At 36.2% G+C, this 26,631-nt stretch overlaps 1 protein-coding gene across 1 annotated transcript in view; it reads left to right on the forward strand.

The window, feature by feature from the left end:
• The window catches only part of TTC6 (tetratricopeptide repeat domain 6), a 227,119-nt gene that overhangs the window by 84,118 nt on the left and 116,370 nt on the right, over positions 1 to 26,631 (forward strand). Inside the window, exons 3-6 of the mRNA XM_045848545.1 lie at positions 4,083 to 4,175; positions 13,519 to 13,728; positions 19,917 to 20,044; positions 24,150 to 24,344. Of these exons, the coding sequence (XP_045704501.1) occupies positions 4,083 to 4,175; positions 13,519 to 13,728; positions 19,917 to 20,044; positions 24,150 to 24,344 (626 nt within the window). The remainder of the gene's footprint in view (positions 1 to 4,082; positions 4,176 to 13,518; positions 13,729 to 19,916; positions 20,045 to 24,149; positions 24,345 to 26,631) is intronic.

Here is a 26,631-nt window from a genome sequence, read left to right on the forward strand (position 1 = left end):
GCATAGGGAATGCAGTCAGTGACGTTGTAATAACTATGTATGGTGCTGTGTGAGTACTGGGACTATTAGGGGAAACACTTTGTAAAATATATGTTTATCTAACCACTATGCTCTACACCTGCAACTAACCAAAATAATATTGAATGTAAGCTGTACTTTAAAAAAGATGTATTATTTATAAATATGCTGATTAACTTCATTTGCAAATATTTTCATTGAGATTTTGGCAATATGTGTTTATAAGTGAGGTAAACTATACAGTTTTAAAAAATATTTTTATTCATCTTTGACATTGTTATGTTACCCACATAAAGTATGTTGAGAAATTTAAAGTGTTTTTATTATGAAATATTTCAACTGTAGAAAAAGTACTTATCACTCAAATTCTTAAACATTTAATATTTCATGATGTTCACCTCAGAATATTTAAATAAATAGAAAATTGCAAGTAGAGACCCCCTTTGTACTTCTTTCCAATAATTTTCTCTGTCCTCAGATGTGAATAATATTCTGAATTTGGCATTCATTATTGTCACCCTTTTATGCTTTAATGATGTACATTTTAACATAAAATGTGTAAAGAATATTTTGCAGGCTTTCCTATCCCACATTAACTGTCTAGCTAGTATATTTATCAAAAGTGACATCTCTGGAGCTGAATATAGTCTTGGTTTGAAATTTCCAACTATAATAGTAAAATTTTCTATTTCTGTTTTTGGTTCTTTTAGTTTTTGTTTTATGTCTTTTGAAGTTTTGTCATTAATGTATATTTCTATGTCTTTTGAGGATCTTGACTCTTTTATTATTATGAAATAACTCTCTTTCTCCTGCTAATATTTCTTGTTTTGAGGCCAACCCTGTCTAATCTATTAATAGCCACTCTAGTTTTTCTTTGTATGATTAGTGTTTGCATGTTAAATCTTAGTTCAGCCTTTTACAATACTTTAACCTATTTATGTCCTTATACTTAAAGTAGGTCTCCTACAGTGATCACCTAGTAAGATGTCTTTTTCTGCAATGTAACAATCTGTCTTTAAAATGTTAAGAGCCATTTACATGTAATTACTGATATGGTTGGGTTTAGATTTATTGATATTGTTATTTGGTTTCCATTTGTCACTTTGTTCTTTGCTTTTTTTCCTGTTTACTTGACATCTTTTGATTAGATTTTTAAAGTATTTTATGCCATTCCATATGATTTGCTTATTTACCTCTTTGTTTGTTTTAGTGGCTGTTATATGGTTTGATATATATATACACACACACACATATAGAATATCATATAGCATACCCACACATATACGTATACATCTATATATATTTAACTTATCCCAATAAATAATATACCATTTCACATATAGTATAAGAATCTTATGGCAGTATAACTTTTTCCCTTTTTCCATCATTGTACTATCATTAATACATACCTCACATGATGTATGCTATAAATCTTACAATACATTATTATTTTATTTAAACACTTTCTTATAGCTTATTTTTTATTTTTCTCTGTTGTCTTTATTTTTGTAAAATCTTTATTTTATTTTTTCCTGTTACCATTTAGTCTCCTCAATACCCCCACCCCAAGAATCACCACACTTAATCAATTATATTTTAAAGGAATAATGAAAAAGGGAAAAATGTCTTTTATTTACCCACATTTTTATCATTTTACTATTTGTTTTTATTGTGAACATTCAAATCTTAATCTGATATCATTTTTGTTCTGCTTGAAGAATTTCCTTTAATATTTCTTGTAATGCAGGTTTGATGATGATGAATTTTTTTCCCTTTTGTTTGCTGAAAAAATATTTCACCTTTGGTTTTGAAGGCTATTTTGCTGGCCATAGAATTACACGTGGACAGTTGTTTTCTTTCTAATAAGTTACTTCCTATCTTCTGGCTTGTATAGTTCTGACAAGTCTGCAGCATTAATTTGTGGTAATTAGTTACTGGTAATTCATTGTTTATTTGTACTTAATGTTTCTCTGAATGCTTATAAGGTTTTTAATTCATTACTAGTTTTCACATTTTGATTTTAAGATTCTTGGCCCAATGTTCTTTGTGTGATTCTGCTTGGAGTTCAGGGAACTTTTTGCATTGGTTGTCATCAAATTTAGAAAACTTTGGCCATTTTTTGCACAGATATTTTCTTTCTCCACATCCCCTTTCTGGAACTCCAATTAAATATGATATATTGAATATTTATTCATTTTGTTTCATTTTTTAATATCTCTCTGTAATTCATTTTGCATGGTTTTTATTGCTGTGTCTTTAATTAACTGATATTTTCATCTGCATTGTCATTTCTGCTATTAATGCCACCCAGTGAAACTTTTATTTTAGATAATATACATTTTTGTAGATGTTCCATTTGATTCGATTTTATAACTTACATTTCCTCCTCATTATATTTATCTCTTTGAACACTTACAGTATTTATATTATGAGTTTCAAGATCTGTATCTGTTAATTTCAACATCTCTGTCATATCTGGGTTTTTTCCTATGGGTTTTTCTCCTGGTTATATATCACATATATATGATTTTTCTGTAATTGGTAACTTTTGATTGGGTGATGAACATTGTGAATTTTACATTGAAGAGCTTTGGACTTTGTCTTCATTAAAACATATTTGAGATTAAACTGATAGGCAGTTAAGCTTCTTGAAGATCACCCTGATCTTTCGAAATATTACTTAAAATGATGTTAAAGTCCAAAAACATTACTTCAGGGCTAATTTAGCACTACTACTAATGTACAATCCTTCTGAGGTTTATGATGTGTCATATTCTCTGTATGTCTGGTGGGAGAACTGATTGATTCCCAGCTTGTGTGAGCTCTGGGAATTACGGTTTACAGCTCTTTGGTAATTGTCCCCACCACCCTCCCCTCTTTGGCAGTTTTTGTTTGCCGGGTCTCACAGGTTTCCCTGTGAGCAGATTGGTGTCCAGCCAGAGTCAAGGACCGTTTGAGGGTTTCTGCAGGTTTTTGGAGCCTCTTTCTGTGTGCGGCTCCCTTCTTTCCATACTGTGCTTAGCAAGTTCTACCCTTTTGTCTTCTTCTTGCTTTAATTTCTGTCTCTTCAACTCAGTAGGACCCCTGGGCCCTATGTGGTTTCCACTTCATTGTGTTATGGTCTGGAAATTGTGTAAGACAGAAATCTGGGGTAATTTGTCTCCTAATTCCTTTTTGCAACCATCATAGTCATCCTAGTCATTTTTTGCAACCTCTTAGTCATCATAGCCTTGCAATGCTGTTGTACAATCCAAAAAGGGTTGTTTTTGTATTTTGTCCAATTTTATAGCTATTTATGACAAGGTAGAGTAGAAGCTAGTAGCCTCAGTTGCATATTTTTAATGAAGCGAAGAAAAGGTAGAGAAGCAGAGTTTTAAAGCACAGTGCATGTTCATATATTACTATTGACATTTGACATTATTAAAAGACTAGATAAGAAAGAGTCCTTTAAGAGTCATATATGCAAATATCCAGTTTAACAATGATAAAACTGAGGTGAAGGTTAGCAAAATAATTTGCCTATTGATGGCTGGTCTAACTTTACAGTTTGGGCAGAAGCTGGGTCTTTTTATTCCTATCCATTGTTAGATGTTGTGGTGTGCTGTTTACTAATTCCACTGAGTAGAGAGTATATCGTAGAACTTAGCATTAGTTATGATAAGAATGACACTAACAGTTATACCTATTAAAATCTTATGTATATTCATATCCTTTCTTGCTCTTGGTTAGATTAAATTTTGGTTTTGATTTTATCTTTTTTATGTAGCCATTTAATAGCGGTGTTTTAAAGTATCTAATTTAATATCTAATTGTCTTATTCAGTCGGATAATATATTTATAGAGATCAATGATTTAAAAAGCCATAAAATTGGAATAATAGGTAACATTTTTATTGTCTTTTCTTCTGCATTTCTCATTTTATGTATAACATTGACTCACATGTATTTCTCTTATATATAGTACTAATTTACTGACTTATGATGATTAGCATTTTGCTACATTGAATAATATGCATCAGTGACATTTAAAATTGACATTATTTTAATTGTGTTTTTTTCTTCAAGGATATTTCTTTAATGGGAAAAATGTACTGGCACAAAACATCTCAAGTGCAATCAGAGCAAGGATTACAGATAAGTATTGAGGAACCTCAAATGGTAAAGTCTTTATTAAATGTCCTCCTTGCCTATATTGAAGTAACAGTCTGCCTCCTGTTTCTTGAATGTTTATGTGAACAGTTTTTAAAAAATCTCATTTGAGCCTTGACTGGTGTGGCTCAGTTTGTTGGACGTTGTCCCACAAAGTGGAAGGTCTCTGGTTTGATTCCAGGTCAGGGCATAAGCCTCAGTTGTGGGGTCAGTCCTATTTGGGTGGGTGAGAGGCAACTAATTGATCAGTGTTTTTTCTCTCACATTGATGTTTCTCTCCCTCTCTTTCTCCCTTCCCTTCTCTGTAAAAATAAATAAATAAAATCTTAAAAATAACTCCTTTGATTTATTTTGGAGGTGTGTTTAACTGTAAGTACATCTAATCCAGTACCACATTGGGATGCTTGGCTATTTTGGTTCACTGTTGCTGCCTGTCAGAGACCTTCTGAGCTAAGGTCCCAAACTCATTTCAGAAGGGAACGATTTAAAAAATTCTGGTCTAGAGACATTCAGATCTAGCAGGTAGTTGGAGAATTCATTAAAAGTATTAGCTTCTAAGAGAGCATCACATTATTATTTACTTAGCTAGAAGGATTGTGAAAAGCATTGACAAGGGGAGAATTTTGTAGAAAAATGTGGACCTTAGTGACAGAAGTTTGTTTCAGGAATAATGCTTCTTTTTGTTCATCATTGTAAACATACTTATGTGATTCAGAGCCATCTGGAACACATTCCCTGTGAATGGGAAGTGTCTCTCTGTGTAAAGTAGTCTACATCCATGTAAAACAAATGGGGGCATGACAGTCAATTCCTTTACAAATGATTGTAAAGTGGTATTATTAAATAGCAAGCTCCTTTAGTTCCTGAAAATATGATTCCATATACATAAAAATTCAGCTCAAACTTCACTTTTAGGGTAACAGGTTATGTCTAGAAAATGTGTGTAATCTTTTCACAAAAGCCATGGATCTGGTAATTTTAGAGTTATTTTAAATGGTTGAACTACTAGAGACTGAGATGCTTCCAGATTGAGACCATGTGTTTTCCCCCTTTATAGTCTCATCACCGGCCTCAGAACCCAGCATGTGTGGCACTACTATGTGATTCATCAGTTCTGAAGCCTTACCCCATATGCTGTGGGCTTAAAACTGACATCTAGGGTAGTTCCTCTGAGTAACACCATTTACAGGTGGATGTGAAAACCTCTGACCTCTAAGTTTCTAATAGGTAGTAAGCTGCAAATATAATATTAGGTTAGAAAAATAGAAATCTTCACTAATAGAATAAGTTACTTAATACTGTTCCCTACACATTTTTGTAAAGTATAAGAAAAAGTAGTGTTTTGAAAGAAACTGATTAAAAAGCCATTTGTTAGGTACTTGGCTTAGACATCATCTTGATGATTGAACATGAAGGTTTGAACAAAATATTGATTTAATTGTAATTCTCTGGGAACCATACCTTCAGCTTTGACATTTACAAGCAATCGCTGGACGTTTTCTGGTCACTGGCCTTTTAAGATGAAGCTTACCACTTCTTTAGATGTCAAATACCTTTTAAGTCGGTAACTGGCCATCATAAAAATTAGGCTCCTCTGTAGTATTTTTCATTCCAGACATATTTTTGGGTGCCTACTCTGTTCCAGAGAGTAGAAGTCCATTTGTTCACCCTACTTCTTCCTTAGACTTCTGGAAACTTGGTGTAAGATCAATCTTCACCGCAGCGGCCCACGTGCTCCCATCCCCAGAGGGCCCACTCTTTCTAAGTGGTGCCCTGCGCCTGTCCTCAGAGCACTGCAGCCTCAGCTGTGGATAGCTCAGGTCCACAGGCCAGAGGTCTCTTTGATGCAACTTGTTTTCTCTTACAAAAGAGCATTCTTTTTTAAAAACAATTATTTTAGAAAGAGGTGGAGTGAGGGAGAAAGAGATGGAGTGAAAGAGCTTTCTTAATGGAATATCATCTTTTAAGTACCCACCATTTAAAATAAAATAGATTTTGAGTGATTGTGGAGAATTATTTCCTGACATACTTACACAAAAATCGAGGAATGTATTCATTCATTTTTTCACTATAATATGGCAGACACTTTTTTTAGACATAGTTGATACAAAAGACAGTTCTTGCCCTTGAGGAATTCACATGGTGACCAGTATATAAGGAGACAAAATATTCCAAATAGAGATTATTCTAAATAATCTTTGTGTATTTTCTAAATAGAGACTAATTACATGGTGCAAAAAACACTGAAATAACTTCATTTCAGTTAGCCATTCACTCATTCACAAATAATAGCAGAAGATCTTCAATGCTCTAAGTGCTTGAGATATAAAATGTAGCTGTGACACAATTTTTAAGAAGGAATTTATGAACTTGAACGTTTTTAAGTACTCAAACATTTGGTCTCAGGATATCTTTAAACTCTTAAAAATATTTTGCAGACACAAAGTTTATGTTTGAGTCTATGTGGATTATCAACTAATATTTGCCATATTAGAAATTAAAACAGAGAAACATGTAAAATATGTATTCATTTATTTAAAATAATAAGCCAATTACATACTAATATAAAACATTTTGACTTCTGGCCAAGATGAAGGTCTAGGTAGATACACAGTGCCTCCTCACACAACCAAAAGAACAACAACAAATTTAAAAACAAAAAACAAGAACTGACAGAAAATCGAACTGTATGGAACCAAGAAGTTAAAGAGGGAACATTCAACCAGACCTGTAGGAGGGGTGGAAATGGGCAGCCGGACAGAGAGGACTCGCAGCAAGGTTGCAGCTGGAGGACCAGGGTGGGCGAGGCGGTGGCTTACAGACTGGGTCGTCCCATATCAGTGTGCAGATAAACCGGGAATAACAACTGGGGAGCGAGACAGACCGCACAACCCAGGGCTCCAGTATGGGGAAAATAAAGCCTCAAAACTTCCAACTGAAAAAACCTGTGGGGGTTGAGGCGGCAGCGGGAGAAACTCCCAGCTTCACAGGAGAGTTCATTGGAGAGAACCACAGGGTCCCAGAACATACACAAATCCACCCACCCGGGAATCAGCACCAGAAGGGCCCAATTTGCTTGTGGGTAGTGGGGGAAGTGACTGAAATCCAGCAGAGAGTGGAGCAAGTGGCAACATTCCCTCTTGGACCCCTCCCCCACGTACAGTGTTTCAACTAAGTGATATGGTTACCCCACCCTGGCGGACACCTATGGCTCTGCCCCTTGCTATGTAAAAGGCGCATCGAGACAAAAAAGAAGAAATGGCCCAAATGAAAGAACAGATCAAAGCTCCAGAAAAAATACAACGAAGTGATGAAGAGGCAGCCAACCTATCAAATGCACAGTTCAAAACACTGGTTATCAGGATGCTCCAAGAACTAATTGGGTACTTCAATAGCATAAAAAAAGACCCAGGCAGCAGTGAAGACTGCATTATATGAAATAAAGAAAAACCTACAGGGAATCAACAGTGATGGGAAGGAAACCAGGACTCAAATTAACAGTTTGGAACAGAAGGAAGAAATAAACATTTTACTGGAACAGATTGAAGAAACAAGAATTCAAACAAATGAGAAGCTTAGGAACCTCCAGGACATCGTTAAACGTTCCAACATCAGAATAATAGGGGTACCAGAAGGAGAAGAGGAAGAGCAACAAATTGAAGACTTATTTGAACAAATAATGAAGGAGAACTTCCTCAATTTAGCAAAGGAAATAGACTTTCAGGAAGTCTAGGAAGCTCAGAGAGTCCCAAACAAGTTAGACCTAAAGAGGAATACACCAAGGCACACCATAATTACATTAGCCAAGATTAAATATAAGGAGAGAATCTTAGAAGCAGCCAGAGAAAAGGAGACAGTTACCTACAAAGGAGTGCCCATTAGACTGTCAGCTGATTTCTCAAAAGAAACCTTGCAGGCAAGAAGGGGCTGGAAAGAAGTATTTGAAGTCATGAAAGGCAAAGACCTACATACAAGATTATTCTATCCAGCAAAGCTATCATTTAGAATGGAAGGGCAGATAAAGTGCTTCCCAGATAAAGTCAAGTTAAAGGAGTTCATCATCACCAAGCTTATTATATGAAATGTTAAAGGGACTTACCTAAGAAAAAGAAGATAAAAAATATGAACAGTAAAATGGCAACAAACTCACAGCTATTAACAACCAAACCTAAAAAAAACAACAACCCCAAAACCCAAAACTAAGCAAACAACTAGAACAGGAACAGAATCACAGAAATGGAGATCACATGGAGGGTTATCAGAGGGGGGGAGTGGGAGGGGAAGAGAGGGGGAAAAGGTACAGAGAATAAGTAGCATAGATGGTAGGTAGAAAACAGACAGGGGGAGGTTAGGAATAGTATAGGAAAGGTAGAAGCCAGAGAACTTATATGTACAACCCATGGACGTGAACTAAAGAGGGGGAATACAGGTGGGAGGGGGTGTGCAGGGCAGAGGGGAATAAAGGGGGGGAGATGGGGCAACTGTAATAGCATAATAAAATATATTAAATTAAAAAAATGTTTAGGACATAATATTAGCTAAAACTAAATTTAGTGAAAAGGGTACGATCCTCTTATATTTTTGTAAATCTCTTTAATATCTGATTTAACAAAGAGCTAGATTATCATATCTGCTTTTGCATTCAATCTATTATATATGGTCTTTTGGTTGAAGTATATTAAGTAAGTCTGGTCTCAAAAAGGGAGTCATATTTCAATAGCCTTTTTACATAGTTATAGATACTCTTCTTTGTTAGTACATTAAAATTCCACAAGTGGTAGTTTCTTAAAGATCAGTTGCAGTGGGAAATGTGAAACCAGATAAAGGAGCTTACTGTATATCATTTTATATCAATACATTAAAATCTATTGATCTACCTTGTTCTTTGAGTGGATCTTTAATCCCTGCACGATTTTGTAACCTCATGAGTTAATCATTTGAAAAGTACTGGTTCATTGTTTTACTCACCACTGCTTGCCATCATCAGTGCAAATATCAACACAGTGAAGAAGGCAAAAAAGTCCTTAATATTATTATGACACTGGTTTTGACATTGTAGATCCCCTGAAAGTCAAAGGTTGTCAGGAGTTGGTGGACCACACTTTGAGAACCACTAGTCTGGTGGGTGGAGAAGAAAAGAGGGTAAGAGAGTGCAATTTGGAATCAAGCTGTCTAGGTTCAATTACAGGTCTGCTATTTACTCTCAGTGTGACCTTGAGCAGGTTACTTAACTTCTCTAAGCCTCAGTTTCTATATCCATAAAATGGGATTATAGCCCTAGTTGGTGTGGCTCAGTGGATTGAGTGCTGCCCTGTGAACCAAAAGGTCGCCGGTTTGATTCCCAGTCCATACACATGTCTGTGTTGCAGGCCAAGTCCCCAGTTGGGGGCTTGCAAGATGCAACTGATCGATGTATTTCTTGCACATCTATGTTTCTCTCACTCTCTTTCTCCCTCCCTTCCCCTATCTCTAAAAATAAATAAATAAAATCTTTTAAAAAATGGGGTTCCAAACAGGTCCTATTTCATGGAGTTATGAAGATTAAAATTTAATGAGATAATGCTCATATTTATTGATAATTATGCTTATGATTATTTAGACAATTGCAATATAGTGGGATACATGCTGCAATAGAGGAAGGGCACAGAGTGGTGATAAGATCAGGAGAAACTTTGTGGAGGAGGAGAGACTGGCAGATGAGGCTCAGCTGCAGCTGGAAGGCTATATTGCCTTCTCCCCAAGCTTTTCTCCCTCCATTTTCTATTGTGGAGGGTGGTACCTGCATCTATTCAGTCTCACAAACCAGAACCCTGGAGGAGTTTGTTGAGGAATAGAGAAATTCAAAAGGAAGGGAGTGATTAACAGTGCCAAAAGCTATGATACATGAATGAATGAATTTGTCATAGGTAGACAGTATAGAGCCCATAACACATCCCAGGGTATCTATTCTGCCATTTTTAATTTTTCAAATTTATTTTTATTTTTTAAAAGAAGATAGGCTTTTAATATTATTTTATTTATTTATTTTTAGAGGGGAAAGGAGGGGGAAAGAGAGGGAGAGACACATTGATTGGTTGCTTTTCACACACCCCTATCTGGGGACCTGGCTCACAACCCAGGCATGTAACTTGACCAGGAATTGAACCAGTGACTTTTCTGTTTGTAGGCCAGTGTTCAATCCACTGAGTCACACCAGACAGGGCTATTCTGCCATTTAAAAAAAAATCCTTAGTAGAGGACATGTTTCCATTAATTTTTAGAAAGAGAGAAAAGGTGTTGGAGGGGGGTGGGGAGAGAGAGACCTGATGTGAGGGAAACATCAATCAGTGCTTCCTGTATGTGTGCCAACCAGGGACTGAATCCACAGCCTAGCTATGTGCCCTGACCAAGGATTGAACCTGCAGACTTTTGGTGAATAGGACATTGCTCCAACTAACTGAGCTACCTGGCCAGGGCTCTATTCTGCCATTTTATGAAAAGGATTTTATTAGCTCCTTTTAATCAAAGAGGAAAATGAGGCCAAAAAACAGTTAAGTAACTTGACCAAGATCACCCATCTATTAATTGACAGATACAGGTTTTGAATTAATTCCCATCTGGTTACAAAACTCTTAATCTTTCCACAACACCATCTAGTAGCTTTATGAAAGTATGAGCTCCAGATTCAAACTGTGTTTTACAAACAAATTTCTTGACTTAGCCATCAATTGCTTATTAATAAGCTTTTACAGCATTTGATACTATATGCCATCTTTACTATTTATTTTACTTCTTAACAAGTAAATATATCAAAGAACAAAGATACAGTTGCATTTTCGAGTCATTGTATGGACTTCGGATTTTTATTTAAGTCAGATTGGTTTATCATCTGCTAACCTAAGGCAGTGAAGTTTTAATTGCCAGTGCCTCATAATCCCAAATAATCTTGGTTTAAAATTGGGTAATACCCAAATATAACTAAAAAGATGCTCTCCTCAAGACTTGGTGAGATACACATGAAGTCAGTGAGACATTTCTTGGTGGCTGTGCCATTCTTAAATTTATTGGGTGGACATTGGTTAATATGATCATGTAGATTTCAAGTGTACATCTCTATGATAAATGATCTGTATATGGCATTGTGTGCCTACCACCCAAAGTCAAATCATCTTCTGACACCCTATATTTGGCCTTCACTCTTTACTATCTCTGTACTCCCTTCCCTCTGGTAACCATCATATTGTTGTCTGTGCCTATGAATTTCAGTTTTATATCCCACAGATGAGTGAAATCATGTGGTTTTTAGCTTTTTTTGTCTGCCTTATTTTGCTTAGCATAATCTACTTGAGGTAGTTGAGGTCCATCCATATTTTTGCAAATGGCAGTATTTCATTTTTTCTTATGGCTGAGTAATATTCCATAGTATATGTGCACAATATCTTCTTTATCCAATTATCTGTTAAAGGTACCTGTCTTGTTGAGAATAGCCATTTTAACAGGTGTGTGTGGGGGGTATCTCGTTGTAGATTTAATTTGCATTTCCCTAATAATTTGCTAGTGAAGTTGAGCATCTGTTATATTTGTTGGCCATTCATATCTCTTCTTGGGAGAGGTGTCTGTTCAGGTCCTCTGCCCATTTTTTAGTCCTGTTGTTAATTTGGTGGTGCTTTGTATGAGTTCTTTATATATTTTGTAAATTAACTCCTTTGTCAGAGCTGTTGTTTGAAAATACTATCTCCCATCAGGTTAGTTGTTTTTGTGTTTTGTTGTTGGGTTCTTTTGCTGTACAGGAGTTTTTTGTTTTGATATAGTCACATTCATTTATTTTTGCCTTTACTTGTCTTGCCTTTGGTGTCAAATTCATAAAATCTTCTCTAAAACTAAGATCCATAAATTCAGTATGTGTGTTTTCTTCTATGTAATTTATCATTTCAGATCTTACATTTAGGTTTCTGATCCAGTTTGAATTAATTTTTGTACATGGGGACAAAACTTGTAATCCAGTTTCATTCTTTTGCATGTGGATATCCAATTTTCCCAGCACCATTTATTGAAGAGGCTTTCTTTTGTCTATTGTGTTTTTGGTTCCTTTGTCAAAAATTATTTGCCTATATGCATGTGGCTTTATTTCTGGGCTCTTCATTGATCTGTTGGTCTGTGTGTGTGTTTTTCTGCCAATACCACACTGTTTCAGTTATTGTAACTCTGTAGTATAATTCGAAGTCAGGTTGTGTTATACCTCTGGCTTTGTTATTTTTTCTCATTGTTGCTTTGGCTATTTGAAGACTTTTGCGGTTTCATACAAATCTTATGTTTTTTGTTCTATTTCTTTAAAAAATAACATTATGATCTTGATGGGGATTGCATTAAATCTGTATATTGCTTTGGGTGATATGGCCATTTTAATTATGTTGATTCTTCCAATCCATGAACACAAAAGATCTTTCCATTCATTGTGTCTTTTTTCAATCTCTTTGAATAATGCTTTGTAGTTTTCAGTATATAGGTCTTTCACATCCTTTGTTAAGTTTATTCCTAGGTATTTTTTTGTTGCAATTACAAAAAGATTTTTTTTTCATTTTTTCTTGAAATTTCATCCTTAGCATGTAGGAATGCAGTAGATTTTTATACATTGACTTTGTATCCTGTAACTTTACTGTATTTGTTTATTGCTTCTAATAGTATTTTTTTGGAGGAGTCTTTAGACTCCTCAGAATCATATTATCTGCAAAAAGTGATACTTTTACTTCTTCATTCTCAATATGGATGTCTTTTACTTTTTTCTCTTGCCTGATTGCTCTGGCTAAGACTTTTAGAACTATGTTGAGTAAGAGTGGTGAGAGTGAGACATGTTTAAGGAACTCAACACAGAGGTAGGAGTGCTATTTTGTGAGAACTTTTTATTTGGGCTTAGGATGCAATGGGGGTGTCCAGGTGGTCTTCTTGAGGTCTCTGGGTCAACTCTTCTCTGAGTACCTGAAGGCAGGGTTCTGGAAGAGCATCAAGCTAGGAGGAATCCCATTTTTCAGGACTGAAGAATCTGAGGTTGGTCAGAGGTTAAATATTTCAGTGGGCCTTGATTCTGTGTGAGTGTGGGGTATAGTCGGGGTCAGATTGGAGTCCTGTTTCCTTAGAGATGGTGCATAATAACTGCTTCTATTTTCTGAGACAAGGGCTGAGGAAAATAATTTGCCAGACTTTATATTTTTCTTAAGTCAATTTGAGTTTCTCTTTGTAAATTTTCAAAGGAAACTTACTACCTCTTTTTAATTTCATTCATGCCTTGTATAATTTTGTTGTCAAAGAAAAAATTATATGACAGAACTTTGAAGGACCAATGAAAAAATTCTTATACATTTATGTTTTCTAACAGAACGAGTTGGAGGAATTTTCTGAAACTGTATCAAGTGCTTTCCAGATTGATCAAGAGGATACATCAGAAAAGGGAGCCTCAGAAACAGAAAGTATGGTATTTAAACCTCAGGAAACTTCTGAAATTCAGCCAGCAGATGAATCGAGTAAACTTTTGGAAGATAAACAGCCCACACCTGATTCAAAAGCAGCCAAATGGGTGGCTTTAAAGGTAAACCACTATTTATGTTAAAGACAGAATTATGAGAGTTGAAGATATGCAGGTGTGAAGAAATGGCCCCGGCAAGAGCCAAGGAATGTGGGGCAGTTCACCCTGAAAAAAAGGCCTCAGATGTGCAAATCGTCCATTTGGGAAAATGGAAAATCTGTTTTTGAAGGCTTTCAGTCTCAAACCTAATTGCAACTCTGGGGAGAAAAGACAGATTTTTAAGATGGGAAGGAAACTCAGGGCTTTCAGGAGTTGACCAAGCCTTCCCCTTCCCATCTTGAGGGAATTGGGAACTGTAGCCCTGGGACCAGCACTGGGGTACTCTGTAACATTTATAACTTTACCCGTTTTAGGTTTATCCTAACCCCTGAGTGTTTTCCTATTGTGAGAATATTTCCCAGATTCATTTTATTTATGTATGACTTAAATAATTATTACCTTATTCGCATATAACCTTACTACTATTTACTTAGTCTGTTCTTTAATTTGAGTCACTTTCTTTTGAATGTTTATTCAGAAATAGATACATTATTACTAGGATTTATAAAAAAGCCACTTTTCCCTGAAACACAATATACTATCTTGATTATCACCAGGATTCTCTCTCTGACTGATTCACATGGATATCACTTCTTGGGTAAACAAAATTCTTGGTCAGTCCCTCTTTTTTTTTGGATTCTCTTTTCCTCACCAAATGACTATGTTTCTACTATGCTTCACCCAGGTCCATGGACCACTACCAGTTATTCAACTCTTGCCCAAAACTTCCAACTCTGAAACCTTGAACTTTTCTGTGTATTTCACATATAATCAGTCCCCAAAGCCTAAATTCCTCCTAAACATTATTGCTTATAATTTTTTCTTCTCTTTTCCAGTTTCTCCCTTCCTAGTCTGGGTCCTGGTGACCTTATTTATGTCTGGATTAGTGCACTTGCCTCCTGGTTTTCCTTTATTTCTCAAGCCCTGCTTTCTTAGTTTCATCCTGTATGGCACTAGCACTTTGATCCTCTCGTAATAATAAATAATAAGGAAGACTGACAAGTAATGGTTGGCCAGAGAAAATCTACCACTGCTGTCAGGGAGAGGGACTTACCCTGTGACTGGTGACCGACTCCATTGGCAGTCATGCTGCCTTTCTAAAGCATGAGCTTGGGGTGTGAAGTGAAGCCTGACAAAGCCAAGTAAACCCACTCTCTACTGACTCCGCCAGGTGAATCCTGTGTATTAGGCTGACACCTTCTAGGTGTGAAAAACTCAGCCTCTTTGAAAACTTTGACATCTTGAAAAAGTGTTAGACTGCTGGGCACAGGTAGTGTTATCTAGTCTTCTACCTGAATGCTGGTACTTTGGAAATAAAATGTGGGCATGAGAGGCAAATGTTTAGCTACTAAATGTATCAAAAATGCAATGGATTTTCTGGAGAGTAGTTTAACTACCATAGCCTGTCAGGAATTTAAATCCCTCATTAGAAAAGTCCCCAATGTTCATTTGTTTGGCTTGTTTTAGCTGCTATTGAATACAGGGTCCAGCACAATAACGTCCCTTTTTATTAGAAAATGTTTTACTACAGAATCATAGGCATGCTATGGTACATTTACACAATGGAATTTTATGCAGCAGAAAGAAAGAAGAAGCTCCTACCCTTTGCAACAGCGTGGATGGAGCTGGAAAACATTATGCTAAGCAAAACAAGCCAGGCAGTGAAAGACAAATACCATATGATCTCACCTTTAACAGGAACCTAAATAACAAAACAAAGAAACAAGCAAAATATAACCAAAGACACTGAAATAGAGGTCAGGCTGACAATGCCCACAGAAGAGAGTAGAGGGAATTTAAGGGGACAGTGGGAAGGGTTCACAGGAACAAACTTAAAGGACACATGGTCATAAACTAAGGGGAAGGTGGTAATGGGAGGGAAGTGGGGAGGGGTGGGAAGGGCGACTGGATTGGGAGTAAAAAGGAGAAAACTGTATTTGAACAATGATTAAAATAAAAAAAAAGAATCATAGGCATGCAATTCTCTACCATAACAATAACACACTCAAGCACACCGTCTGACATTTTAGGTGAAATGTTCAAACTGCTGTCCATCTTGTGTGAGACATTCTTGTACCCTACCAACCACACTCAAGCAGGTGTTACTTTTGCCATCCCCTGTATTATTAAGTTATGAAAAATATTTTTTTTAAAAGAGGCAGTCCTTTTTTAAGATAACTAGACTTTATTGCATATTGACTATGTGTGAACCACTTTGCTAAGGTAATACTATCTAATTTTTTCTAACAACAACCTTATTATTAGCCTCATTTTATTGTTGAAAAAAACTGAGCCATAAAGCACGTAAATAACCTGCTCAAGTACCAACATTTGTGGCAGGACTTGAGGCAGGACTTGAACTGCGGTGGTCTAATTCTGGAACTTTCACTCTTTACTACTTATCAGCACTGCCTGTTCCTAAGAGTCGATGGGTGTCTGGTTAATTACAAGAACACACTCTCAGCAGCAAAAATGACTAGAGATGGAATGTTCCTCATGAGAGTAGGAGGAATGGTTCGATGAGAGAGGCTTGGAGAATGGATGAAGAGAGCTCTCAACTGAAAACAGAAGTGTTTCAAGTGGAGGAGAAGAGAATGTCTGATAAGACTTTATGGTTTATTGTTGTGGGCTATTGGGGGGCACAGCAGCAATGCCATAGAAAACAGCTTTGCAAGTGTTCCTGTGACTCATCCCACCAAGTCTTCACCAGGTACCCTGCATGTATTTATTTATGTTAACAACTCAAGAGCAGTTATTATTCATGAACTTTCCCATGTTTGGACATTTGAAGCGATAAAGTTAGTCTCTAGCTTCTTTGTCACAGGAATGAGAAACAAGATACTCTGGCACGCCTGGCCAGATCAGTGGGCTGGGACAAGAGGACCACTTTTTTTTTTTAAGGATCTTTTTTTGATGTAGCACATAGCTAATAGAACTAGCACAGAGGTGTTATAGACGAGCAATGCAGGACTTTTACTGCTCACATACATGCCATAAGGTCTCATTCAGCTAAAAAGTAGAGAATTCATCAATCTATACTTTACTGATCATCTCTACACTTACAAACTCGTTAGTTTAATAGAGGTTATTAAGACTCTAGTCCAGGAGTATCAAACTCACTTTCACCGGGGGCCACATCAGCCTTGAAGTTTGTCTTAAAGGGCCGAATTAATTTCAGGACTGTATAGATGTAACTACTCCTTGACTGTTAATGAGTTGAGATTACATTTGGCCCTTTGAAGGCAACTGCGAGGCTGATGTGGCTCCTGGTGAAAATGAGTTTGACACCCCTGCTGTAGTCTAAGTCATGACCAATGAAAAGGGAAATTAGGTAATTGAGACTCTGTGAAGAAATTACTGACACAAGAGCCCATGAGAGAATGGTTGAGCATTTTAGAAGGAAAAAAGATCAAAAACATGTAGGAAGATTTAGATATAGATCTTGAGATTCTAAATGGAAGGAAGTTTAATAGATGTGGGGTGCTCTACAGCCTCCCAAATTCTTACAGAACAGTTAGGAGGGCTCTATTGCTCTATTTTAAAAATACATAAAAGATGAAAGAAGAGATACATACCCATAGATAAACATAGAAGTGGCATGTGGCTATAGCAATTATATCAAGAAGGCTAAGCTCCAGAAGGGGTGAGACCTGTGAATGATGCTGAAAATAGAAAAGTATTTTTCTATGTTAGTTTTGGTGCAAAGAGAGAAAAAAGAAAGGATAACACTGTCATTTTGGATAAATAGTGCGATGACAACATATGACAGAGCTGCCTTAATTTATTTTTGGAAAAAGGATGAGGTTTTAAACAAACAGAAACATGACAAAGAGAAAAGGAAGCTGATAAACTTGTACTTTGCTTTTCTTAAATTTGACAAGGAGAATGATCTTTAGTTTAGAAAGCAGACAAAAGGAATTGATAAAAGAAACTTGAAGCCCAAGATTGTAAAGATTTTAAGAGCTAACTTAGCTACCTGAGCCTGCTGGCTTAGACAGATAGGTTTAAGACTGTTGAGCCCTTGTCAGCAGCAGGCTTTCAGGAGCTGCTGCAGTGGGAGAGGTAGGTGCTAGATGCCTGGATACTGACAATGGCAAATCTGAGTTTTATCTTTTAAGGGTCAGGGTTTTGGTTTCTGTAATGAATGATTTATCTTAGATAAAATTCTAGAATGGTTAAATGCATCATTAAAAGAACTGTGTTTGAACCTTTATATATGGAAGCAGTAATCACTCGGAACCAGCATGGTTTCCCTAAGGGACAAGCCATTGAAGACCAACCTTATTTCTTTTCCTAGAATTGCTAGACTGAGCATGAGAAAAGTGTTACACTTGAAGTTAAAGACAATAGTATCATGGTGGACAGCCTGGTACACAAGAAAACTCAGTATACATGAGTTGTTGTTACCATCCTTTGGACTTGAACTATCCATTCATGAAAGCCTCCCAATGGCAGTTTTGGTAGACAAGACTGCAGTCAGGTTGAACCAGATGGATTTGTATTCAGTTATGCAAAGGATGCACACTTTCCCATGAATGTTCCTGTGGACTGCTATATGGCTGTGTCCAACTCATCATATTTCCTAATAAGTTGGATGAGAATGTGGAGAATTTACTGATTGGATTTGCAGGTAACATTCAAAATGTGACTTGGTTAGATTTGGTTAATCAGATCTCAGGTGAAATTTAATTGGGGTAAAAGATGTTTGGTTCTGCTTTTGGGTCCACAAACTAAATGCATAGATATGGGATGATATGACTTAGAACAAACATGAAAAAGACTTCAGGGTTTTAGGCTATAATTTAGTTATAGGAAAAAATGCAATCATAGTTTGCATTGATTGACAAATACCATAAAAAAGGATCTTTTTTTTTCCTTTTTGATCTGATCACATAACATCTTAAATACTGCATTGAGATATGGGTATCCAACCCCAGGGGAGTCCCAGGGGAAACTGACAAATTGGAGACTGGAAGAGAACATTCAAGATGACAAAGCACAGTTTTTCAAGACTATGTCATGTAAGGCAGAGTTGAAGGCCCTGGGGATGTTTAGCTGTGGGATGGGAGTGGTGCATGCAGGTCCAGGGGAGTCAACTGCGTTCAAGTATCTGACTCTCTGTCAAAAGGAAGAGAGTTAGGTTGTGAGGTTTGAATTGAGACTAGCGAATGAAAGTTGTTAGGTTCTGTAATAAGCAAAACTTCCAACAATCGGAAGAGTTTCAAAGAGTTCTCAGTCCTTTGTTCCTGATCATGTTCAAGCCAGAATGAATAACCATTTGGTGGAGAAACTGTAGAAGAAATTTAAACATTAACTGGATGGTGAGATGGAATCATCTGTACTCTGAGCTTTCCTCATTCGTCATCACTTTCTTGCTCAAGAAATTGTAACAGCTCTCTTCTCACGACTGCCCTGAGCCCCAACTGGCTACTTCATTTATGAAAACCTCCTTTTTCTTGGTCTCCTTCCACACTTATTTAGCCACATCTCTCTGCTTTCTTCAAGAAAAGCCACCCTGCTTTCTTTCTTAAATCTAATCTGAAAAAAATACAGAGTAACCCACAAAGAAAAATATTTTTAGATGAACTACTACCATGAATTCTACAAATTTCTGAGGAAATCTAGGAAAACAATACTAATACCTATAATGATTAAAAGGTTATTATTTAAGTGATAGATATGCATTTGTTTTTTTCAAGCAGTAGAAATAGAAAAGAGTACAATTGTAAGGAAGTACAAATTGATAAACATTGCTCAAAATAAGTATGTAAAGCATTAAAGTCCATGTTGGCTTGTACTTGCAGCCACCAGCCATGCCAAGCTTTAAAGGACTAAGCTTAAGTCCTAGTAAAAATGTCAATCAAGAAGAGTAGGTCTATGGAGGGAAAAAATCACACATTTCTTCAATAGTTTTAAGGCAATAAAATACTATAACTAAATATGGTACTAATATTTTTATTGCTGTGAAGGTATATATGTAAGCATTTGGAAAGGGAGTCGTAAGAATATATCAACTCAACTTTAAGATTTACATTTTGTTATAAAATATGCATAGAAATTAGTAGTTTAAGTAATGAGATGAGCCATTAAATATGAAAGATCTAATTCTCATTTATAACTTTTTTAACAGCATACTTTTATATTTTTTAAAGGTGAAATCATCTGAATTGTTGCAAATCAGAGGAAAAGAAGTTAAGCGAACACGAAAAAGTAAATTAAGAATTCCACTACAAAAAAAGTCTGCAAAACCCCGGCAGGATCAAAAACTATTAAAACAAAAGTAACTTAAGTTTACAAATTTTACTGTCTGAAGACAAATTATTTAGTAGCATTGATATCTTAAAATGCATTTTTAAATGGGATGTTTTTGAAATGTATATATGAGATTTAAATTAAACCTCCTCCCAGAAGGGTTGGTGGCAGATAGCATAGTTAGGACATGTATGCTGTGCTCCACACTTTTATTTCTATTTCTGATCAAGGCACTTGGTTTAATGACATAACAATAGCTAGAATAAAAATAGCTGTTTGTGAGACTAAAGAAATAAATGTTAATAGGTTAGATTTGATTTCTTTTAATCTATGTAATGCCTAATTTAGGTTAACTGCTTGTTATACTGGTTAACTTTGTTTTTATAAAATAAAGTAAAAGACAACCCAATGCATATTTCCATAGGCCAATTAAATTGGTTATTTGGATAGCTTTTTTATTCTCTACTATTATTTCATGCTTTATTTCCTCCACCACACTTGCAATGGACTTTCTTGTTATACCAAGAGGTAACCACAATTTTGAATAATAGTGTGTAACTGCAATTTAGATTTATGGGTTTATCTTTTGCTGTTCATCTTGTTGAAACAGATTTTCTCCTTATTTCACCACTGGATTTTTATGGGTTGGTTTATTCTAGATTCTTCTTCATTTAACTGTTTATGGGGGCTTAAAGAAGCTTTAATTATTAGCTTTTGTTGTGGCTTAGGGCACTGAAAGGTGTGCTGGACATGGAAGACAACCTTTTTATGGCTAGCCTAAACTTTGTAAATGGATATTACTCACAATTTAGTAGCTGAAAATGGACTCATGGGAAAAGAATTCCAAAGTTTATGAAAGAGTCAAATTGGCATTTAAGTGACCCTGTACATGCCATTGCTTATCTGCATTGCTTTAAGCTCATTTAGTTAGCAAGATTATGTATTAAAACAAATAGTGACAGCAGACAACAAGTATTTTACCTTCAATAAATAGTTACTGTCAGATTATCAATGAAGCAGAAACTTCTTGATTTTTTCCCCTAAAAAACCTTGCATTTAATGCATTAAGCAAAGTAGCATGGCCACACACAGAGTCAGAGTCTTTTCTTTTTTATGTCTTAGTGTTTCAAAGAATGACAAATAGTCCTGTTTAAGGAGAGCTTGCTGTAAAAACACACAGCCTTTCTTGAGCATGCCAAAAATATTTGTAGATCTTTTTGATATACATAGTACTGTGCTAATTCATTAAAACTGAAACCAAAAATTTCTCTTAGAGAGAAATAAGAATGAGAAATAAGAATGCAGAGGAATATGATATTAAAAATTATGTAATAAAATAGAGTTTTGGAAAAATGTTTCTGAACATCTTTTATTCTTTGCTCTATTTTCTTAATCATTTTTAACTTAACTTTTCTCACCTGTGAATATCTCCTAAATTAATATGTTTTCTTGGGAATTTAGCCCCCTTTGGAAAATATAGTGTTTAGCTCCATAACCAAGGGATATTCACTTACAAATCTATGTTATTACAGTATAATGGCAAAGAAGGAATTAAGATTGGTTGTGTGGCTTTGTTAAGGAAAAAAATATGTAATGTAATCTCAAGTGCACTCCACTAGCCAGGACTTGCCCCAGACAGAATGATGATGGAGATGAGCTTGACATCAGAGCTCACCTTTTTTCTCCCTTCTTTTTTTCCAGTTCTTTCTTAGGATCTCTACTTCCTGGACACCCATTTTAACTCCTCCAGTTAGGTCTCTTCATCTCAGACATTTCTAAATGCTTTAGGTTTTCCTCTCTTTACCCTCCTATACTCGAACAGGTACAGGTTTAATGTTCTGTTCTTTTTGGGCCTTGTGCTGTTTTAGAAATGGCACAGAGTGCTCTCTCAGTGATTCAGTAATGCCTAGCAACAGGCATTGTGCAGTGCAGGGAAAGTTAATAACTATAGCAATACAAATAAAACAAGCATTGTCATCGATTCTTACAAAGGCGAGAGTTAGGGATTTTTATTCCATTTTTGCAGATCTTCAGAGAAGTTAGTGATACAGTTTACAAGTGTTAGAGCTGAGATTCTGATCCAGGCCCTGCCAGCTCCAAAGACTGTATTCTTCATGTTATGACACTATGCAGATGTGTAAAGCAGTTAGTGTGCAGATCTGCATGAACCTTTTAGATAAATGGTCAGAATGGGTGGCACAAAAATAGGGCAGTGTATGAAAAGATATATTTGTAAAACAGGAAAATAATTAAATGTTGCAGAAAAATTTGTCTTGAGGATGTTGTTGAAGGATGTTTAGACGTGGGCAAAAGGAGAGGCAGCATTCTATCCATCACTGAAAGAACTGGCAGGCCTTGCTGATCCTGGGAGTTGTCCTGGAGATGGATAATAATAGTGAACATCTGCCCTGTGAGAGATGCTGTTTTAAATACATTCACTCCTTTCTTCCTTAAAGTAATTTTATCCAGCGTGTGCTAATGTTGTTATTCCAAATTTACTGAAATGTAAAGTAATTGATTTGCTTATGACCATGTGATAATTGTAAACAGGATTTGAGCAAAGGCAGTCTGACTCCACTGCACTCTACACTCTTAACCACTGGATTAGAAGAGGGGCCAGACGTCAGGGGCCTTGAAATTTAGAGAGAAGAAGTTAGATGAATGCAGCAAGTGACAAAGAACCATCATGCTGAGTAAAGGAGTATTCAGAGATCAATGTGATAGAATTTTGCAGGAGATATTGGAGAGGGGAAGAGACAGAGGGTGCAGTGCTCAATCTGACTGGCATTGGACTGTTGCTAGTGCAGGGTGTGAGGTGTTGAGGACACAGACAGTGTTGGAAGTACGGAGGGAAAAGGAGCACACCTGAGCAACGCTATGCAGGGAGGAAGCTGTTTTTCATCAGATATGCAGGTGAAGGAAAGAGGAGTCAAAGGTGGCTCCAGTGTTTTATATCTTGAAGATGAGGAATCTGGGTGAGATACTGACATTGGAGACAGGATTTGGGAGCTCTCAGCACAGAGGAAATAGCTTGAGACACTGATACTGATGTTTTCAATGCAGAAAGAAAAGTTCAGCTTTGGAAGCCATACCCAGTTTAGGAAATGGAGAAAGAAGAGCCAGTCAAATTATGTTTAATTTGAGAGATGGATGTAGAGCTGAGATAGTACAGGCTTAAAAAAGCTCATGGAGGGAGGAGGAGCAATTTCAACAAGGATCGTCAATACTATCAGCTGTAGCTTCATAGAAAACACAATATAAATATACAGTTTATTTGATTTGATGAAAAGGTCATCACTTGGTTAATGTAATAGTATAACTTAAGTAGGGAGATGGGGATGGAGTGGTATTGGATAAGGGCCGTTTTCACCTGAGGGGCCATTAACAGACAATACTGGGAAAAAATTGGCTTATGGTCAGCAGCATCATGCTGAGATCCTAGTGGCCACTCTGTAATTTTGTCACTTATCCAAAATAAGCCTGTTCCAATGTAAGAATAATAATACCTCCCATATAGGCTCATTGTAGAGAGGATTGTGTATAAGTCACATAGCAGAGAGTCTGGCACATAGTAGGTGCTCAAAAAATATTTGTTCATTAGATAGAATGTGACAGGATTAAGAAGTCATTCTTCATGCCTTCTCTGTTTTGGAAAGGCAGGAGAGGCAAATTTTTGCATTGTGGGAAGAAGGTGCCACATGAACTTAGATCCAGGGTTCCATTAATGCTAGTTAATGGATAATGTACTTCTTTAGAGCTTTAGCATTCGGGCAGAGTTGCAAAGCAGTAATGCATGGTGGCTGGATATGGTATCACCAGCTGAGTTAAGAATTCAAGAAAGAAGAGGTTTGGGGTGGGATGATAATGAGTTTGCTTTAGATCTGTTAATTCCGAGGTATCTGTAAGACACAGATTGATTATCTTCAGCAGGCAGTTGAATACATGACTTCGAAGATCTGGTCAATGGCCTGCAACTGTGATAGCAAATTTGTTATAAATCATTACTATAGTTTTAAATTTCACCTCCTGCATGAAGGCATCCTTTTCAAAGCCTGAACTAAACTGTTAGTGTAAATATATTTTATGTCAGAAAATCGCACAATGATAAAAGAAGCCCTCTTTTCTTGTTGCAGAGTTCTACAAGACCACTCCATTCCTACCTTTCATGGTCTGTGCACAACTGTCCCAGCCTGGATGCTTCCCACCAACTTGTACCTGGCTTCTCGGGCATATCATACAGCCGACAAGAAAGGCCACAATACTCTACTCAGAGTATTTGGGAAGTCCTTGTTAGATGATTGCTTGACAGATGAAGAGCAAAGAGATAGGTAAGAGTTCCATCGGTACTTTTGTTTTGAACTAGATTTAAGCTGGCAAAGAAGTTCTGCCTTTGAGGTTTAGATTTGAAGACTTGGTTATGTTCTTGGACCCTACAGAGGAGCAGTTTTCCTTCTTTTCCATTTCTTCCCAGTACACATGGTCTAGTCAGTATCTTCATTTCCTGCCATCGTCACCATGAACCATGCCCTATCATAAGGTAACTTTGGTTTACTGGTTTATGATTCCCAAAGAGTGTCACATACATAGTCTCATTTGTTCTACACAACAGCTCTGGAGTACAGATGTGAAAATTGAGGCTCATAAAAATCAAATAACTTCACCAGGCTTGCACAACTAAGAAAGTCCCAGTTTTGGGACCTGAAGCCTGTCTTAGATTTCAACGTCTTGGGCACTCCTGAGTCCACAGGTCGCATACACAGGTTGTCGTCTCTGCTGTTTCTTCCATTTCTCCTTGTGTCTCACTTTCTCTTGAATCTGAGTATTCTTTAGTGAAGAGTATAAAAAAGGAGAAAAGGGAAGGGAGTCAACATTTATTTGGCAGTAATTATACTTCTACTGCTGTGCTGTGTACTTTGCATTTTTCCTACTCACATTTCAGCTATAAGGACAAAGTCATAATTTCCAATTTATTCATCAGGAAGCTTGGGCTCCATAATATCAGGGTATTTGTCCAAGTTATTATCTCTGATTAATGATTAAAATCCAGATATGTCTAACTTAGTTTTTCTCAAATTTTTTTCATTACCACCCCCTTAAGGAGCCTTTCTAGACTTTTTTCCCCCTAATGCCCTTCCTTATTAAATTTTAATGCCCCAGATATACTGTACATCTGTTTATGGCCCTGTGTAGCTGTGCGCTGTGTATAAAAACAGTGATCTTCTATCATCACACCCTCCCCACAATGCACCAATTTGCACCCCCTTGGGAGTGCTGTCACCTGCCCATGGAGAGTGCAGGCTCCAAAGTCTCTTGCCTTTTAAAAGACATGCTAGGAATCCTGAGAAATCATCTCCTACACATTTTAAGAATATTAAAATATATTAAATATTAACAAGTTTAGATATAAATGGTTTTGGTATTATATTTTAACAATTTTAGATATATAGAATAATATTCTAAAAGATCACTTTCAATTATACTAGCACAAAATTATTAGTAACTTACCCACTCTTTTCACAGTATATTCTGAGTCTGCATTCTTAAATCTGACTTTTAGTAAAAATTGTGACACTTTACTGCCCTCTTTCATGGTTTATACAATCCTCTGGTTTTCCTATTTAGTAATCACAATCAGATTTGACTTGAGTCCCTGAAGGTCATTCTCATGTTTATTTTATATTTAGGCAAAGATATTTTTTAATGATTTGTTATTTGTAACTTTATACATCTAAGTTTTTTAGTTTTCATTTATTAAGTCAGTGGTTTTCTAAATTTTTGAAAATAATTATATGCAAAGAATTTTGGAAATTTCAAAACTGTGCTCCAATGTCTTTGGCAGAAAATAGCAGTTTTGTTGTGATGTTCTTTGGAATGTCTATTGAAAGCCTAAAGCTGAGTGTGGAAAAAAGACATAAACTTAATCTAGTAGTCATGAAACTACTGCTTGGAGGCATTTCCATTGTTAATTTGCACCCAAATGGTAATTTTGAGGAGTTACAGCTTCTGTTAGTTAAGCAAAGTGTTAAAAATACTGGTTTCTTTCTAATTCTAAAATTATTTTCTTCAAGTAGGTCTCACTTTCTTTTTTCAAGAGAGTCAATAAATGTTCTATTTGATGATGATAATTTAATTCTTGGCAATTTGTTCCTAAGCACCAAATAAGAAGTTCATTTCGGTACTGAATATCTAATTCTCCAGCATCCATCTCTTGAGGTTTACCTTGCTAAACATAGCTTAACCTTTTCAAAATATAGCTCTCTGATGAGCCTACAAGTTTGGAGAAATATATACTTTTTTTCTGCACTAATAAGTGTTCTCAAGAAAGGTAGTTGTAAACAGGAAATGAATACCCTTTTGCTTGGTGGCTTTCTGGGGCTTCTGTACAATAAACTTAACTACAAAGAGTAATAATACTTGTGTTGCATACTTTCAATGCTTGCCTAGTTCTGCATATAGTGATTACATGTGGCAAACACCATGGATATTTTAATGAAATAGCATGGGAACATACTTAAGTTTATTTAAAATAGCATTGTATTGTTGAAACTTTATTTTGCTAAGCGGCAATTTTGATGAGAACTATAAAAATGTTCTGTATTGTTCATATTCTTGCTT

This window comes from Phyllostomus hastatus, unplaced genomic scaffold, assembly GCF_019186645.2.
Source record: "Phyllostomus hastatus isolate PE091 unplaced genomic scaffold, TTU_PhHast_1.1 phas_contig_62, whole genome shotgun sequence".
Lineage (NCBI taxonomy): Eukaryota > Metazoa > Chordata > Mammalia > Chiroptera > Phyllostomidae > Phyllostomus > Phyllostomus hastatus.